General features: G+C 32.3%; 1 protein-coding gene across 1 annotated transcript in view; it reads left to right on the top strand.

Moving 5' to 3' along the window:
* Positions 1-14,016, top strand: part of LOC118762202 (titin-like) — a 285,670-nt gene that overhangs the window by 175,177 nt on the left and 96,477 nt on the right. Inside the window, exons 65-67 of the mRNA XM_036500741.1 lie at positions 78-176; positions 6,549-6,605; positions 12,823-13,056. Coding sequence (XP_036356634.1) covers positions 78-176; positions 6,549-6,605; positions 12,823-13,056 — 390 coding nt within the window. The remainder of the gene's footprint in view (positions 1-77; positions 177-6,548; positions 6,606-12,822; positions 13,057-14,016) is intronic.

Here is a 14,016-nt window from a genome sequence, read left to right on the forward strand (position 1 = left end):
AGCATGTTTAATATTAAACATTATTTAGTTGAGAATGTAATTATTTATGATAGCAAATATCTTTCTTCCAACAACAGCTATGAAATTCAGGAAGAAGGACCAGTACAACAGATTAGCTATGCTTCTGAGATAGGAAGCGCTGTGCTCAAAATTGTTGATCAAGTGGATATAATGAGGTTTGTTTCATATTGTGATGGATCTAGATGTTAGTGCTATTCATGCTGAAAAATATTTTGTATGATCCTTAATTAACATTAAACAAATCCATCTTGTTGAAACATGCTACTTTCATCCCTTAAGCAGGTTTCCCTCCAAATCCATAACCATAACTTTATTCCATCCTTTTAATATTATTAGTTTAATGCAAAGTTGCATCAATAATTGCATTCTGTTTATCAAATAGTAGACTTTTTGAAAACATCAAATGTTCAAATTTGAATAAACAGAATATAGTAATATATTCCCTATATGCAGCATTTCAGCATTAGAACTGACATTTTTTACACCCTGGAATGAATACTGTTTAGTTTATATTGACTTCTTATTTGTCATAATATTTCTCTTATAAATTGTCTATTATTTTTTTTTATAACATCTAAAATAACAAATATTAATTGTAACATATGGAATGCTTGAATTGATATTTTGTTATATAACAGTAGATTTATTATATCAAAGTATACTTACTGAATTGTAACATGTTTTGTAATGCATTATTTAGTTCACTGTAGTATATATATTTAGAAAACTCACCTACTAAATAATACTGTACTCTTCCCTTTAAAGTAGTTAGTTTTTTTCCTTTCAAGACCTGTAGTTAGTTTTTTTCCTTTCAAGATCTTTCACAACCTGCTTTAGGAAGTCATGTTGATCTCTCATTTTTCATTGACTGCTTCTTTTATGTGTGGCTTTTCCCAATGATTTTTTTTATCTCATTGTCTTTTTAATTTTTTCTAATAAAATTCAGTTTACATTTATTGAAATCAAATTTGCATGTTCATATAAAAAAATATGAAATAACATAGTTTTATTTGTGTTTATGATGACCATAATATTTTCCAAACTAATTGTATATATATTTGGTTTGTTGGTTTGGAATGTGTGTATATATATATATTATTTAATATTGCTTTCAGGATGGTTACAATTGTTAAAGTTTCACCAGTGGAATAGCATAAGAATATCCAGATTTATTATGTTTCAATAGGATCATTTAAATAGATTTATATACCAGTACATCTCCATTCCATTTCAAAATTCTGAAAGACAAATATTTCATTAGATTCCTGTTAAACTCAATGTAATGTAAGGAGGAACAATTCATAGCTAGCTTGTTGGAATCATTTCTTTTGGGGGCAGACAGTATTGAGCACTTTATAGGTGAACTGGAAAATTTAATAAGATTATTTGGAACAGTATCATTTAGTTATAAGTAGTCAAGCTAAAAGGTACTTACTAAAGTTGGTGCATCTGTCAAAGGTTCTGATTCTATGTTTAAATACTTAATTGACACTTTAATGCTGTTCATTATTGTTTAAGTATTTAAACGTGCTATTAGAATTTTGTGGTAGATACTACCATTTTGACAAGTATTTATTAAAATTCTGAAATCTTTCATGCAACAAAATTAAGCAAAAGCGGTCACAGTTCACTCATTTATATCTGATTCATAGACATATGAGACTACCCATCCCATTCTCTGCTTCCAACATTGTAAAAATTAAAAAGACCTATTTAAGTTACTCAGCACTAGTTACTTCATTGCCAGCTAAAGAAAATAATCTCAATAAACTAGCCATAAAGTATCACTCTTATATTGCTTTAGATGGTGCATAACAGAAACTGGTCACTCGTTTCATGAAGGTTTGAAATGAAATGGAAATAGTGGTATAGACACTACCTAAACAGTCCTTTTGAGACTTAATAATCCTGAATATTATGCTATTCGGTTTTACCATCTTGAAATCTATATCAAAATAATTACTTTTCTCTGTATTGAGTTTTCTCTGTTTGTCTCTTGTTGATTCAAGTTATTCTCTGTGTGTGTGTGTGTGTGTGTGTGTATTAGGCACAGGAGTGGCTGTGGGGTAAGTAGCTTGCTTACCAACCACATTGTTCTGGGTTCAGTCCCACTGCGTGGCACCTTGGGCAAATGTCTTCTACTATAGCCTTGAGCCAACCATAGCCTTGTGAGTGGATTTGGTAGATGGAAACTGAAAGAAGCCTGTTGTATATATATATATATATATATATGTTAGTGTGCCTGTGTTTGTCCCTCCACCATCGCTTGACAACTGATGTTGGTGTGTTTACGTCCATGTAATTTAGCAGTTTGGCAAAAGAGACTGATAGAATAAGTACTAGACTTACGAAGAATAAGTCCTGGGGTCAATTTACTTGACTAATGGCAGTGCTCCAGCATTGCCTCAGTCAAATGACTGAAATAAATATAAGAATAAAAAAGAAAGAATACACATATATTATGTGTGTGTGTGTGTGTGTGTATGTACATTGCAATAAAAAAACTTCAATAAACTTTGTTTTTTATTTCATGTTCACCCATTTTGAATTTTCTTTATACTTGGATATTGTTTTTATAAAATGTTTTTCTTTTGATTTTGCAATTTAGTTTTGAGTACTGTGAATTAAAGCATGATATGGTAGTTAATAAGCGTTGCATAAACTGACATAAACTAGATAGTTGCCATACATAACAATGCTTAAATTTGAACATATCATATATAAATGCATTTATTTTATATTTGAATTATTTCATAATATATATATAATTTAATATTTTCAAATGTGGTAGCTGGTTTTTGAATCTAAAAATCTAATTCTTGTTATATTCTCATTATTCTTGATATACTCTCAGTATGTAGTAGAATTTACTTTAAAAGCATCATCATCATTATCACTGCAACCACTATCACCAACATGTCCATTTACTCCTACTTGCTGAGTTGGATGAGCCTTTACAGGGTCTGTGGCTAGTCATTTGTTGCAGTCATTTATTATGTCCTTTTGTGAGGTTTAGCCACTAGAGATCTACTTATTTCTCTCTTCCTCTTACTTCCTTTTTCAAGGATTCCTTCCATTTGGATCACTTTATGTGTCCATGCAAGTATTTATTAACATTTACATTAATGGGAAAATAATATAAACTTAGTTATTAGTCACTCAAGTAATGAGTAATGTATTAACCATTTTTTGTTTCATTTTCATAATTTTTTTATGGATTATATTATACAGATTCAACCTCTCATTTATTGAGAGTGAAGCCATAATTTTAATTCTATGAAATTTAGGAATCTAAAATATTTAATTATCTGATTTTTAGTGCTTAGATTCTTGAAAAAATAGCAATTTGTATTAATTTAGGTGAGTAGTCGTCGTCATCGGCGGCATCACCATCATCACCACCACCACCATCATCATTATCATTTAATGTCCATGTTCCATGCTGGCATAGGTCAGATGGTTTAACAGGATCTAGTGGGCTCAAGGACGGCTTATTGCACCATTGTCTGCCTTGGCTTGCTTTCTACAGCTGGATGCCTTCTAATGCTAAAAATGTTTTATTATATAATTATTATATTTAAGAAATACATTTTTGAAAGAGGATAATGTAGTAGATGTTGTTTTGACACCAGATTAGACCTGTGTTAAAGGCATTCCTATCTTATTTTCATTCACAAGTCATCTATAACTGAGTTAACCACTGTATATTATTTTAAGATGGATGGGTATTAAGTGAGGGAGAGTTAGCTTCTGTTTCTAATTGGTAGTATTAGATATTTAGATATTAGATATTTAGATATTAAAATGTGTAAAATCATTTCAGCATTATAACTTCATATGATAGTTTGTGAGATTAATTCTACATTATTATTCAGATTACACTTTGTTTCTGAGGAAGTAGAAAAGACTAAAGGAAAAAGGTTGATATTATTTGTAAACATCTTTCAGACATAGGAACTAAAATATTTAAACTGTTATTACATTACTAACATTTTTATGATATGTTGTTTTGTTAGATAACATGATTTTGTTAGCAATTGTCATATATATATATTTACATATATATATATATATATATATATATATATAACCTTTTCTATTCTTGAGCGTTATACTAATACATCTGTTTGTTTTGTACACCACCTGTCTTCGTCTTTTGTTTTTTTGAAAACTCTCTCTCTCTCTCTATATATATATATGTATGTATGTATGTATGTGTGTGTGTGCGTGTATGCAGGAGCACTATGGTTGAAGGGCTAAGCATTTTGTTTTGCAAACAAGGTCCGAGGATTAGTTCCACTGTGTGGGCATGCTAGGAAAATGACAATTTCTATAGCCTCAAGTTAATCCATACTTATAAGTGAAATTGGGTAGAGGAAAGCTATATAGAAACTTGTCGGGTAGATTTTGTCTGTAATGTTGGTGTACATGCTAGTTACAACACACTGTGTCATGTAGATTCTGCCTGAGATTAGATTTGGGCTGCAGATGTTCGTGGTTTCTTCAGCCACTTACATAGTAATTCATGAGAAGGTTATAAGGTAGATTATTGAACGCTGTTTCTAATAAATTCTTAATTTATTGATATTTCTCACAAAAAACAAATATCTAGTAACTGTTGTTTGCAACTTTTAAAGAGAAGGGGAGATAATTTCAAGAAGTTTTTGGATAATTTTAATGCAGCTATTTACTACTCTTCAAAGTAGTTAAATATTTACTTGCGTAATTATCAATTATCTCCCCTTCTCTTTGAGTGTTGTTAACATTTACAGCTTAGTTTTTGATTTGTCTCCTTTGTAACTTCAATAAATTCACCCTTTAATTTCTCAAATTCATGATTGGTCCCTTTGAGTTGTTTCCCCTAGCTCTTTTTATTTAAAGACATGCAAATTACACATGGTTAAAAATATATGCAATCATTTTACTCCATGTAAAAATCTATCCACTGATTTGCAGTCTTTGTTAAATGGCACTGATGATGAGGTCAATAGACCAAAACATATGTCCATAGTGATCCCTTGCTTATGAACAGAAATAAGGGTAAATTTTTTCTAACCATATAAATTAACTGAAAATATATTCTTAATTTCTTAAAATTATCTGACCTACTCTTTGAGAGTTACTAGAAATTACTGATGAATAGATTTCTTACATACAATAGTACAACATTTGGTTCACCATCTTCAACTTAATTACTCAAATTCAAATCATTGGCATCTGTGAATTATTTCTCTTAGTTTCCATGAGGCTATATATAGTAAAAGACACCTCAAGATGCTGTGTAGTCATGTTGGCCCTGGGACCATGTAATTGCAAAATGAACTTCCTAACAAAATAACCTTTCCAATGACCACTTTGTGCCTATGCATGCATACTGACATACATACAAACTTCACAGTATATGAGTGTGTGTGTGTGTGTGAAGTGAAAAAGAGAATCTGTGCATGTGTTTTGATTTATGGAACTCTGTTTTCTGTTCACATTTTTTCATACTTACATATTTTTTATATGTTATTGTATGCATTACTTTTGTACACTTTAATTAGAATAAAATAGTTTGTTGCCATATAAAATGGATACATACTCAGCTAAGGATTATTAAAACATTTCAAGGCTTGGAGAGAAAGCAACATATTATTTACATATCACTTTTACAGATTCAGTGTTGAAATCTTGCTCTAGATATACTCGGTAATATTCTGCTATGGTCTACATATGAGCTTTAACTATGGAATGAAACTGAAGATATAATTAATCTATTTTACAATATCCGTTTATATTATAAGATACTTGACAAACTATGGAACAATATCATGAACATCATCTGTTATGGACACAACATTTACATATTATCCATAAAACAACTGAGAGACAAATAATTTTAAATTGTCATATCTATACATATATTACTGCTAAATATTATTTTAGAATCCACAGTACAGTTGAGCAGATACTATGTGCCATTCACTGAGACTGTGGGTTCAAGGCCAGCTATATAAACTTTTCTCTGATATGAAAATAAAGTTTCAGTGCAGTGTATTTGTATTTTGTAATGTGCTACCAATACTATGGCAGAATAATATTTAGCTAAGTTATTTCTTCTAGTTTGTTCACATTATTTTTTCAACACATTTTAAATAATTTTCATAACATGATTACAATGGAAACATGAAGAGAAGTGAACCAGTATTTTCTCATGGACAGTTGTATATAACTCTTTCTAGAATACATTCACTTCTTGATATAAAGATAGATAACTTTCAAGTTAGAAGAAGTGACGAGTGTGTAACAAAGAATTTAGTTTTCAAAGGTGTTCTATCCCCAGACTCACCTTCAGTACTACCCATGTGGACTTCACACCATCTCAAGAAAAAATACAATTTTAAAAGAAATTATGTAATTCATAGTATTCTATAAACTTTCAATGGTCTTATAGTTTTTAAAATAACCATGGAATTTCCATGTGTATTGTAAGCTTCATTTAATGGTTCACATACATTGATGAAATGATTATCTTTTCTATGTAGGGATGCAGATAAGCCAGTGAGGAAACGTATTCCAGCTCCTGAATTGACTAAACCAAGGTTATTATTTAATTTTTCTTACACAAATTATCTTTCATTGGGTTGGCTATAATAGAGAGTCAATCAAAAAAAGTTTTTTCCTTAATTCTGTGGAGTATGAGATGTTTTGCCACAGCCCTTTTTTGGTTCTGTCTATCTTGCATTGCTGATTCGATGCTGACTTATTTGACATCAAATGTTTTAATGTTTCTTTCACCCCCACCCCTCTCTCTCTCTTTGTCTCTCTCTCTCTCTCTCTCTCTTTCTCTCTCACCATACTTCACTGTGTGTACGAAGAGAGTGAAAGAGTTTGTGTCAGTCTTATTCAGTTAATAAATTATAATCTCTCTCTCCCCTACTCTCTCACACTGTATGTGTATATTTTTGAATGTATGTGTGTGTTTGTCTCCAGTGCTAAATAGTATTGTCACCAAAACAAGTTCAGTATTCAGTCAACCATGCCAAGTCACCAGTGTCCAAACAGCTATTGTCAATCATCTCATCCCAATTCTAAGAGTGATTTCACTTTAGTTATTTGTATCACCTATCATATATTTATGATTGTGTTTGAGTGAGTGTATGATACTGACTTAGTTGTAGAGACAGAGAAAGAATAGGGAGGCAGAGCCAGAAATTAAAAAGAATAGACTGAAAACAGAAAAGGACTAGGTTAAGAAAGGGATAAAATATATTTTCTTGGCCTTGTTGACCAAAAGTTCACATTAAAAAAAAGTTATAGTGTATATTTGTAAGTGTTTTTACCCACTGCTATATTTTCTATAGTAAGCAACATGGAAGACTGTATACATTCAGTATTAACTACACAAACATACACAGTGTGTACATGTTCAAAATGATATGCCATTATAAAACAGATACATTAAAGCATGCACATAGATATCTATTCTAAGCTGTTAATGAAAAGAAACAGCTTAAGTTTTACTTCTTTCATTTGCTGAGTCAGGGCATAGTGGTTACAAAGGGCTTGGATGTTGGATGCACCAAGGCTAATGGGAGATACAGAGGCAAGTGAGATAGGAGTACCTAAAGGGCCGAAGTAGAAGATCAGCCAGCTCCTGAGAAAAGCGACTATTACAGTAGCAATAGAAAAGATAGGAGACAGTATTCTTCTTCACTGATTGTAAACAGTTGTTTAGCTAATGGTGTTTGCTTGCAGTTCTCTGCAAAGACACGTCTGGGCTTCTTGACATGTCTTGTAACATTTGAAACAAGAGCCTCATTCATACAGTATCATTTATTTCCAGTTTTCTACATAAAATGTGTCTAGGCTGTTTGTTGTTTGATAGGCTGTGAGATTATTACCTCCCTTGGACACAAGTGGGTGTTGGTGATGGGAATGGCTCTGACCTTAGAAAAGTCTGCCACATATGCAAGCAAGGAAAAATTAGGAATTAGGCCTGTCATAAGTGCCAGGTCTCATAAAGTCAAAGCTTATCGAAGTTTCCATAGTATATAAGTGACTGAGATTACAACACTCCCTCTTGATCAGGATGCCAGTCTATCACATCATTAACTTCTCAGGTATTGCTGGAACTCATTTACTCTTGAGTGGACTGGAGCAACATGAAATGAAGTGTTTTGCTCTAGAATACAATGCACTGCCTGGTCTGGGAATCAAGGTCACAATCTTAGTCATGAGTGCAACATCCTAACTGCTCAGCTATACATCATTACAATAGTGAATGGAAAAGTAGATGCTGAAAAAAATAGGAAAAATTACACAAGTTATGATAAAAATCTTGTGGCAAGACAAAGTAAATATATTTCTTAAGTGGGAGTAGCCCATTATAATCAAACATGCTTTCTTAAGAAAATTAAATGGCAACATAACACAATTATTATATTAAGCAACATTTTATTCTGTTGTTTTTCTTTATTTTTTAAAGTCTTTCACATAAAAAAAAGAATAGTAGATGTTGTGTCACTCACCTGATACTTCATAGTTTCAAAATTTTAAACCAAAATATAATCTTATGACCAGATAACTATCAAATTATGCTCTGTATTACTTTCTCCTACAAGATAAATAATAATTTAATTGTTAAAAATCCATGCCAGTGAAGGTGTAGTATCTAAACTGTCAAGGCACAAGAGCATAAATTTTTGTCAACAATAGAGATTGTTTATCAACTAACTATTGCAATGTGTTTGTTTATGCACTTGATGCTGAAACTAATGGGCAAAACTTAGTTATTCATTTATTTTGAGTGGTTACAATCAGTTTTTAAGCTTCTCTTTTTGTTTCTGAAGTTAATTCTTATAAAAGCAAAATTAGTGTAAACACAGTTGGCTTGCCTTATTATTCAATATAATGAAGTCCTAATATCTATAGACATATTTCTAGTGCAGGCATAGGGGTGCAGTTAAGAAGTTTACCTTCTAACCACATGGTTTTGGGTTTGGTCCCACTGCATGGCAACTTAGTCAAGTGTCATCTGCTATAGCCTTGAGCTAACTAAAGCCTGGTAAATGGTAGATTTGGTAGACAGAAAGTAAAAGATGTCTATTTTGTGTGTGTTTCTTTTCTTGTCATTACACAATAGTTGTAAATAAGCATCATCATCCAACTCTTCAAATTTAATGAAAACATGCCATGGGGAAATATCATATTGCTTGAAAACAGGTGAGGATTGATGACAGAGGGTACATCTGATCTAAGGAAATCTGTCTAAGCAGTCATAAAATTTCTAAGAGTAGTATTTGATGGGTACTTATTTTTTTCAACAAAGATTAAACATAAAGTTATCCTAGGTGGGTATTTGAACTCATCATGTAGCAGTCTATTTATTGATCTATCAATGCTGCCAGTTTGCTACTTTGAGGTATTGATAGAACATTGTGACTCTAGAAGGAATATTTTTATGCATAGAAACTAATATTTACTTATTAAGCCTCAGATCAACCCTGATGGAACAAACTTACAACCAAAAGGCACTTCAGTTGCACTACTCAGGGTCATGTGACTTATGAAATGAATAGAAGAGAGAGCAATGACACACATAGAATCAGGATGAAGGGAGCAAGGGTGTGATGGTAGAAACAGAATGATTGGGGTGGGAAGATGATAGCGGGGGTGAGAGAGTATTGGATAGTAATAAAAGTTGGTAAATGGTAAAAGTGAATGATAGGTGTTGATAGCAATTTGGCTAATGGGACCAGGGAGCTATAGCGGCTAGTATAAATGGGGTTATAGCAGAGTATATAAGATACATCTGATGCAATCTTTGATTCCTTGTGATAAGCAAGAAAAGAATAAGGATGAGAGATGCTGAGTGGTGAAAATGTCAGATAGATCTAGTGACATCTCTAGTTATATTGGAAGCATGATATCATGAGAAGGAGAAATTTACTATCATCCTTATTCGTACCAGGGGCATAGGATAGTGAAACTGAAAAGGAGAAAGAGTGATCAGTAACAGAGATATGGATAAAATGGAGTTGAGTGGGTGGTAGGTGCATGATAGTAATATGAGTGATAATTTTCTACCATTCAAATTGGTAAAATTACATCAGCTAATTATCTTACTATATAAATATGTCTTCAGTGCTCATTCAGCTCAGTATGTCTAGATTTATCAGTTATTTGAAATAGTAAATATCAGGACACAGGATAAAACAATTCAGATCAAGAAATTAATGAAGTTCTATAAATTTCTATTACCATAAAAAAAAAAAAAACTTCCGAAATTATAATCATCAACGTTTTCAAGGTAGTGTTTTATGGCTGACTACTCTTCCTGATGTCAAAAATTTTAACCACTGCTACTGACATACAAGAATGTGGGGTACCTGTTCTAAAATTGAGATGCACACAGAGATATACAATAGAATAAAGTATTCTATAAGAAACAATTTACTTGATGAAGACACTATGGATAAGAACACAATAGGCACCAAAACGAAACAAAAGCAAAAGCATGTTTACATTTCCATGAAGGCAATTTTCTTAAAACATATCATTTTATATCCGATAATTGAAAAACTAAACGTGGATTTCATGACAGTTATTTATTAATGCAACATATACATAAGGTTTAATTGTTAAAAGAATAAATATGGAATTTACTTAGACATACATCTGTCATGAGTCCTAACATTCATAAGGCAGGAGTTTGACCCAGTTCCCAAGGCATATAAGGAACTGAGATAACAAAACTGACCCCTGAACAGGATGCTGGTCTCTTGCAGGGTTTACTTCCCAGCTATTGCTGGAAGTCATTTACAACTGATTGGACTGGAGCAATGTGAAATGAAGTGTTTTGCTCAAGAACACAAAGTACAACCCAGTCTGGGAACTGAACAACAATCTTACAATAGCGAGTGCACAACCATAACCACAAGGTCTCATACCTTCCAAACAGAGAAAGAAGAAAATTTATATGACTAATAAAAATTTTAAGTACTTTCTGTTAGTCAAAGAAATAATGTTGTTTTATGCAGTGGATTAGTAATTAATAATGGAAATACAATAACATGGCAAGCAGTGAAAGTATAACAATAATCTTTTAAAGGTGTAGTATTAACATTTCAAGATCACTGAATAATGATCTAAACACTGTGTTTCTTTCCTGAGTAGGCACATGCATGGATGTGTGGTTAAGAAGTTTGTTCCCCAACCACAAGGTTTTGAGTTCAGTCTCATTGTGATACATCTTGGGCAAGTGCGTTTTATTATAGTTCTGAGCTGACCAAAGCCTTGTGAGTGGATTTGGTAGATGGAAACTGAAAGAAGCCCATCATGTACATACATGCATACATACACACACACATATGCACATACATACATATGGATGTGTGTGTGTATGTTTGTGTTTCCTTGTCTTGACATTACATGATTATTGTAAATGAATGTCATACATTTCCAATATTCCGCAAAAATATTACCTTGCTTGAAAACAGGTAAGGAATGGCAACATGGAAGGCATCCAGGCATAGAAAATCTCTCTCAATGAACTTCGCCTGACCCAGGCATGCTTGGAAAAGTGGACATTAAAACAACGATGATGGTGATTGTTTTGCAACCCTAAATAATATTTGAGGTTGTTAAGGAAGAATTAATTAGAAAATCCAGATTGATATAAAGTAGTGCAGATTACCAAATAAAAAAATTCATATGAACAAAAGAGAAATATAAATCTCTAATGACTATTAGTATTAACAAGACACTAAATCTGAAATAAATGAATCATAATAAAATAATATTATTATAATATTTACAACTCTTTTAAACCTTTGAAACTTAAGATTTAATTAAATCTTAATTAAATAAAATTCAAGCCCATCACAATTGAATGAAAAAATTTTAAATAGGTGTGGTTGAGAAAGTTTGCTTCCCAACCATATGGTTTCAGTTTCAGTCTGATATAACACCTTGGACAAGTATCTTCTACTATAGCCCTGGACTGACCTAAAACCTTGTGAATAGATTTGGTAGACAAAAGATTATAAATATGTGTGTCCTTGTCTTGACATAGTGTGTGAATACCACCTATTATACAAGAAGTATCATTCATTTCTGATATTCTGCAAAAGCATATCTGGTCATGGGCAATTATAACCTTGCTTGGAAACAGGTGAGGAGAGCATTAAGCCATAGAAAATTTGCTTCAGTAAACTCATCCTCCCTTGCAAGCATGGGAAAGTGGACATTAAAGGTGAGGATGGCAATGATTGTTTGGAAATGAAATAATAAAAATATTAACCAATATCTTCAATTACTGTATGCATCTTTATTTGTATGAAGTTTTGTGTTAGTATCAGAATGTGTCACATCAAATTTTCTTTTGTTGTTTGATTTTGTTTCAAGGGCTTGCATGCAGACCTCAATGAAAGTGAATTTAGTTAGTAGAGAGCTCCAGAATTTACTTGTAGTTCATTATAAAATGTTTCAAGTCTATTATAAATTTATGGTTTATAGGAGCAATGTTGCAGGTATTTTTGTATGTTTGTGTTTTCTTGGTTCAGATAAGTATGTTTAAAGTAAATGTTGTAATGCATAGTTGTATTGGCTTGTTGAAGCAAAATGATCATGAATTGTACACAACACATAGCCAGGGATTTCTTCAGTTTAAAGTCTTGACATTATCTATCTAAAATTTTTAAGATCCATTAATTTAGTTTAAAATTTAGTGAGTTAATCTTCATGAAATATTATTTGTTTTTAAGTGAATGTACTAAATAATAAATATTCTAAAATGCAACTAAAATCACATTACAGCAAAGTGGAACCATATACTGCACCAAAACCTGCACCAGTTCCTGAGCCCAAACCAGCTCCTATTATTCCAGCACCTCCAGTTATTAAGCATGTTGAAAGTCCAAAATTACCCAAGAAGGCTGTACAGCCACCAGCAGCTCCTAAGCCACCTGCAGCTCCTAAGCTACCAGCTGCTCCTAAGCCTCCACCAATTACTCCAGTTGCAAAAGTACCAGTTGCAAAACCACCTGGAAGGTAAATTCATTGAATACTTGTTACTAAAACAAAATGTAATTCATAAATAAGAGCCTGAATATTTAATTCATTTTTTAAGCAAAAATTGAGTTTAGCTTCTTATGCTATATTTACTAATATTATTTTCCTCAATAGCTGCATATTTCTGTTATATTTATTATGTGAGCAGCTTTAATTAAATTATAACATTGAATGGTAATGATGTTTCCACTGCTCATTCATCATTATCATTTGTTAAATATTTGCTTTTCCATGCTTGCATGGCTGGATGGTCTCAGAAATCTTCTGTAGGTTCCTTCCACTTGGGTCGCTTGGCACTTCTTTATCCAGCTGTCACCCTCCATATACATCACTTCCTTGTACCATTCTACTGTCTTGTACATGATGTCCGACTCTTCTTATACGCTGTTTTTCTCTCAGCTCATTTCTGCTCTGTGGTTCATGTACACCAACATTACATATCCTGTGGAAGATACATGCTTCATTTCTTTTCAGCTTCTGCATATCTTCCTCATTCAGTGCCTTTCTTTTGCTTTCATGCTATATCACTCTACCTATACAAGCATCATGCAATCTACCCTATGCTGAAAGAAAGGATCCCCTTGTCAGCAGAAGTAATTGCTCCCAGAATTTTCTCCACTGGCTAATATGCTTCCAAACACCTGTCTCAACTACTAATTAGGTCACCTTGATAATGGGAACTATTAACAACTACTAGTGAACCTTCAAAACATTAGAAGGAATTTATTTTATGGGTGCTCTTACTGCTAGCTACTCCCAAACCTCTACTTATGATTACATCTGTATAAAGATGCTGAAATCAAAACATTAGATTTCAAAGATTCTTGAATTATACCTAAATATTTCTGTTACACAGGATTTATTCAAGAATTTAAGAAAGAGCAATATATTTGCTTATCTTTTAGAAATATGAACAACAAAGAAAATGAATGTAGGATT

Source organism: Octopus sinensis, linkage group LG2 (assembly GCF_006345805.1).
Source record: "Octopus sinensis linkage group LG2, ASM634580v1, whole genome shotgun sequence".
In the NCBI taxonomy this organism is placed as follows: Eukaryota; Metazoa; Mollusca; class Cephalopoda; order Octopoda; family Octopodidae; genus Octopus; species Octopus sinensis.